The sequence below is a fragment of the Scardinius erythrophthalmus genome (genome assembly GCF_964197995.2).
Source record: "Scardinius erythrophthalmus genome assembly, chromosome: 6".
Taxonomy (NCBI): Eukaryota; Metazoa; Chordata; class Actinopteri; order Cypriniformes; family Leuciscidae; genus Scardinius; species Scardinius erythrophthalmus.
In genome coordinates this window covers 43,486,234-43,492,233 of record NC_138226.1, presented here as the reverse complement: position 1 = coordinate 43,492,233, position 6,000 = coordinate 43,486,234, and the positions used below count along the sequence as shown (strand labels likewise).

The window sequence follows — 6,000 nt, the reverse complement described above, 5'->3', positions numbered from 1 at the left end:
TTGGTGGAAAATGAACGGTTTCGTCTTCATTGGGATTGGCATTTTACCATTTTTGTAGCATAAATACACCATCAAACCGATGAGAGCTTCGGATCTTCCAATGTTTCATTCGCAGTGCAACTGATACTCAACTGCCATTGGCTCATCTGCGTTCGAGGGGAGGGGCTTACCGATATGTCAATTAGAGCCTTTAGACACTTCTCACACTGAAGACAGCATTTCTTTTGTCTATTTCTTCAGTTAGGAAAAGTAAAAGTGATGCGGAGATGGCTTTTATTTGTATTACCAGGTCAGTAAGGTATTTTATTGAACAGATAAACAGCCATAGCCTATGTAGCTCTCTAACAGAGTGCATTGTAAAGCATTATCTATTGTGAAGGCTCATTTCATTATGGTTGTTGTAGTGCTGTGCTGGAATTTTCAGAAGTGATCCACCAGATATCTAGGCTGGTCCTACCAGACTCTAGTACAGTTCATTTGTACAGAGAGTCTGGCCACTCTCCATTGACAAGTGTTAACTTAACCTTGAAGTCGGGTATACTGTTGAATTTGAAGAACTATTGGATCTGCCCAGAGCCACTCTGGATCTGCCTTAACCAATCGCTAACGTTTGGTCGTGACGTAACCCTACAACTCAAACTAGCGCACGACCTCCACGTCCTCGTTCTCAGCCACTCCCTCTCTTCGCTGATTGGACCGGTAAAAATTTGGCCGGAGAAAACCCACGAATATACCGCAAACCCAGACGGAGTACTGAAGCAAAATGAAATTGAGCATGAACACTCAGCTCTGCTGGATCTCGTCAGCAGTTTCTCTATACTGCGGTGTTGTTTACAACACATGCGTACACACACTCCCAATTACAAACACGCATCTGCTACTTTTACAGAAAGTTTTTACTTCCTCGTTTACAATTTTTTTTAAATAAATAGTTTAAATGCTTTCCTATTCCTGTTGCACAAGTTGTTCAGCTTGCACAACTACTTCCTCGTTCTACTTGTACGGCTCATACATTTTAACAGCATTCAGCACACCTCCATACAGACAGTTACTCATGAGAACAGATTATTACTACGTTTTAGGACTGTTAGTTGATTAAAACAATGAATCATATGCTCTATGTTAACATCAATATTTTTTTTAGCATGAATTATTATTTTCTTTCTTTTTTACTCTTTTTGCTTATTTGTTTGATGCATGTCATTATACTTTGTAATGGGTAACAATATTATATCTACTTCCAATCTCCTGAGATCCCTTCATCTGAATGACTTTTAAAGGCAGCAGATGTACTCAAGCGAGTAGCGATTTGGGACGCAGCCCTAGTTTTTCCCAGTTCTACTGTGCATTTTGAATAATAAATATATTTCCCAGCTAACCTGAAGCAGTGAAGTGTTCATCTTCTCATTAATGGTTTCTTTTACTCACTGATCATATTTCATACATGTTTTAATTTATAGGCTAAATGAATTTGACGGATAAACAGGATTTGCTGCTTGTGTGTGTTGCTTGTTGTGGTCTTATCCAACCTTTTAATGCAGTTAAATTAAATATTCATTAATTAAAACGCCGTCTCAGTGTGGACGGAAGGCCAAAACTGAGAGAAAAAGATTCTTTCAAACGGAAACCTATTAGTTTGGACAAGGCCTGAGTGAACAGGAACAGAAACATGACACATTTTAGAGTCAAAAGCTATTTTACTGTAAGCCCTTTATTTTGCTGTGTATAAGTGTTATGAGTTAGGACAGTTTTAGGATTTAGGATAGGAGTTTGTTTATACATTCATATTGTACAAAGACAACAAATATGTGCACACACACAAGTCCCATTTAAAAAATAATGCATTAATGTCGCTGCCTTGATGACACCATGCACACTTTTTTTTTTACATTTGACAAAAAGAATTTGGTTTCGTATGATGAAACACTTTCAAACATTAGTGGAAAATAGTTAATCTGATTAACTGCAGAGGAGAACTGACTTTCTAAAAATCACCAAAACACAGACAAAATGAGTTCTTGGTGTGAGAATTTTTCCTCTTTTTATTCAGGCACAGCTAACTCCTACATCTTCACCGTGGTTACAGTTATGAACTTCAATTCCTGCGTGTGGACAGTCAAAAATGCTCCTCTCATTCCCGGTACAACTCAACTCATCTAGCAAGATTTTTCCAGTTCCTGCAGGAGACACACAAAAGACCATTCTGAGTGGGTTTTGTAAACTATAGCCTGTATACCATGAACCGTTAACTAAAACCCCTTAAGTATAGACAGATACAATCACCTGCACCGGCCGTGAACACCTGGGTGGCCCTCTGGAAGCCCAACATCCTACACACCACCAACCCATCCACAGTGTCAAAGCTGTCATCACACACCGTTCCCCAGACACCATTATACAGCACCTCGACTCTTCCACGGGTGGAGCTTCCCACTAAACGAACCACAGCTAAAGACAAATACACATATATGAGACATGTTTAGGCATTCATATGTCATGCTAAAGTGACTGTTATTTTGTAGAGTAGACAAAAAAAACAACAACAGCAATACAAGAATCTCTGAGAATTTAATAGACGTTAACACTAGCTATGTTTTCATCCACCTATTTTAATGTGAATTTTGGGTTATTGCATAATAAACGCTGGATGGAAACGCCAAGATGTGCATAAATTCTAAAAATGTGCATAAAAAACAATTTTTTATTTAGACGTGTATAAACTATGATAGAAAGACCTTTGCAAAGCAACAATAACCTCATGTGACTTTGCCTCAGCAGAGGCTGTGATTGGATAACTGGAGTAACCAGTGGACCAATGGCATCACAGCATCTCAACTGTTGGTTTGGTGTTTTTGAAACGCCTGAGTGTCTAAGACTGTCATCAGAATGATTTGGTTTAATTCCTCCTGAAGCGTCTCACACTATTGCGTTTCCAAACACCAGCATCCGAACGCAAGAGAACATGACGGTGTTTATTGTGTTTCGTCTGACGCTCTGAGACAAACTCATTTATGATGGAGGGAAACAGAGCCTGATTGCAGCAACTTACAGTTTTATAACAGATATAATGTGCCAATTTCCCAGGAAGTGATGATTTTGCTCTCTTGAACACATGGGATGGAAACGTTGCTTTATTCACAAATGTTTTATGCAATTTTGCACACAAGTTAAATCTACAACTTTGGATGGAAACCTAGCTAGTGACACACAGTAGTTCAGAGAGATGGATCTGTATTTATGGAAATTACCAGACACACCACCCCTGGGTCCTACATCACCCTTCTGACCCTTCGGACCTGTTTAAGACCATCATACATGTACATACAATCAATTCACTTGCAAAACAGTTTATTAATCACATAGATGCTGTGCACTCACAGATACAGATGCTGTACACACAAAATATGCCACAACATACCTTGATCTCCCTTTTGCCCTGGGGGAGAATAGGGTAAAAGTGAAAGGAAGAAAGTCAAGAAACAGACACAGATGGATGTTGCCTTCTTTGTCATTAATAAACTTTTTAATAAACCCACCTGAATCCCCTTTACTGCCCTTTACTCCATTCAGACCCTGAGATCCTGGGACACCTACATACAACATCGAACTCAGATGACGACTGCATGATATAAACCCGATGTTTATCATCTGTTTTCATGTTTGTCTTTATTTACCTGGCAAGCCTTGAGCTCCCTTTACCCCCTGTTGTCCTGGGTGTCCTGAAAACAATTATTTACCCAAAATTATTGGCAACAGCATATCACTTTTATGTGCATATGTTCTTAGCACTCCTACAATACCTTGAAGGCCAAGGCCAGTGTCTCCCTTTGGGCCAGGTGAGCCTTTTTCTCCAGGTGGTCCTCGCAGGCCAGGAGGTCCCTGTGGACCAGAAGGCCCTAAAAGACCAATCAACCACAGGTTAGGGCCCAAATGAATGAGGAATTATGAAACTTCATGGGTGCACCATTCTGCCTGAAAACAGTCACATTTGATACAGGTACCAGGATGATACAATGAGCACTTGTGAGGAAAAACTCTAATCTCTGTATTAAATGAAGTTGCCAAGTTGTGGTAGAGTTCAGTGACTTGAAGGTAAATACTGTCTGTGAAAGAATCTGTAGTTTTTGGAAAAACATATTATCTTTGAAAGTCAACACATATGTTTTCCTTTTTACTTTTGAGTACTTTTGTGTTTGCCGTATAATAGATTCTGGGATGAAACTGCTGTGCAATAAGCTTTCTCCAATATTGTGGTATCAGCTATTTCAGATAAATCAAAGTACACCAGATTTTATGTACCTTCTCTTAATTAACTACACAAAAATACAGCAAGGTTTTTAAAATCTACTTCTAGAGAATGAAGAACAAATAATTGAGTCAGGTGTGTTTTGCTTTTTTATGTTTTTAAATAATTTATAAATCCACTGTAAACTTCATTGTTATATTGTTATAATGCAGTGTTATATTACATTTGGACCATGCAATTAGATTATTTTGTTGTAAATAAAAAAGCCTGACAATGTCACTGCTAAATACCTTTAAGTAGTGTTGTATTGTTTCTTTCCAAAAGCTTTCTTACCTCTTACACCTGGAGGTCCCTGCCCTCCTCGCTCACCACTGGGACCTCGGTCTCCTTTAGGCCCTGAGGAAGAGAGATTTCAAGTACAAGGTATCAAAAAGTGATAAAAGTGTGGCTTTGACTGAGATTTAGTTTTAGTGGTGTTTATTAAGGAAAGCATCACTATTACTACTGTTCAGACTAAACAGATTAAAGTGGTTTTGTGGGTGGTTGTCCTTTTGCACAACTGCACTACACTGTAAAAAATCGTATTTTCTATCAGTAGTAGTAATTAGCAGCTATAAACAAACTATCAAATCATTCGGGTCAGATTTATCTTTCAAGAAGTACCTGGATTTCCACGGGCCCCTGGTGTTCCTGCCAAACCATTCTTTCCATCGGCACCTGGATGACCGTCATTCCCAGGTAAACCTTGTGTGCACAGAGCAGTAGTCATTAGAGCAGTATAAAACTCTTACAGAATGGAAAAATGTGCAAGGCATTTCCACAACACATATTTTCTGTTTTATTACAGTATGAATTATTAAGGTGGCCTTTCATCATAATAATCAGGCACCTTGTATTCCTCTCGCTCCTGGATCCCCCTTTAAGCCTGAAACACCTGGAGACAGAAATAAATACAGTCAGGGAGAGATGTGGATCTGCTATACTGGGATGAGAGATGTGTGAAAGTAAGGAGGCGATTACCAGGTGCACCCGGAGCGCCAACCATTCCCTTTACGCCTGCGAGACCTGGGTCTCCTCTCTGTCCTTTTTCACCGGGAGCTCCAGGCTCACCTACCCTCCCTGAAATAAATACAATCATTTTCAATTAATTTCATTGTTTTGCAGCATTTTCTTTGTGTACACCAAAGAAGTGAATGCTTTAGCATTACTAACGTACAATTATTTCCTAAGCCTATGCAGCTCGTTAAAACTGACGAAAAATGAAGAGCACAATACTCACACATGCTTCTCAAGAGCACTCACAACCATACACATATGCATACAAATTCATACAGATATACAAAAATACACTAACCTGGTGAGCCAAGGCCTCCTTTCTGTCCTGGGTTCCCTGGTATTCCAGGAGAACCTAATACAGAGCACAGCTGGAGTATAAAAACTGACTACTCAAAGCATGACATAACAATGACAAAATACTATTCACACGCATCTGTTGGAAAAAAGGATGGAAGACACCAAAGGTCAAATGACAGCTTTAGTTCAGTTCAGTGTTTATGTCTGTTTTGACCAGCAGGGAGCACTAAAACCACACAGGCGAGCCTTTTTCTCCAGGAGGTCCCTGTGGACCAAGAGGCCCTAAAGGACCAATCAACCACAGGTTTGGGCCCAAATGAATGAGGAATTATGAAACTTCATGTGTGCACCATTCTGCCTGAAAACAGTCACATTTGATACAGGTACCAGGATGATACAAT

General features: G+C 39.5%; 1 protein-coding gene across 1 annotated transcript in view; it reads right to left on the bottom strand.

Moving 5' to 3' along the window:
* Positions 1–1,681: 1,681 nt before the first annotated feature.
* The window catches only part of LOC308692608 (uncharacterized protein), a 28,679-nt gene continuing 24,360 nt past the window's right edge, over positions 1,682–6,000 (bottom strand). The window contains exons 11-22 of the mRNA XM_081368761.1: positions 5,601–5,654; positions 5,267–5,365; positions 5,136–5,180; positions 4,910–4,990; positions 4,580–4,642; positions 3,801–3,896; positions 3,675–3,719; positions 3,537–3,590; positions 3,419–3,436; positions 3,249–3,296; positions 2,284–2,448; positions 1,682–2,177 (exon numbers count right to left, since the gene is read on the bottom strand). Of these exons, the coding sequence (XP_081224887.1) occupies positions 2,047–2,177; positions 2,284–2,448; positions 3,249–3,296; positions 3,419–3,436; positions 3,537–3,590; positions 3,675–3,719; positions 3,801–3,896; positions 4,580–4,642; positions 4,910–4,990; positions 5,136–5,180; positions 5,267–5,365; positions 5,601–5,654 (899 nt within the window). The 3' untranslated portion in view covers positions 1,682–2,046. The remainder of the gene's footprint in view (positions 2,178–2,283; positions 2,449–3,248; positions 3,297–3,418; positions 3,437–3,536; positions 3,591–3,674; positions 3,720–3,800; positions 3,897–4,579; positions 4,643–4,909; positions 4,991–5,135; positions 5,181–5,266; positions 5,366–5,600; positions 5,655–6,000) is intronic.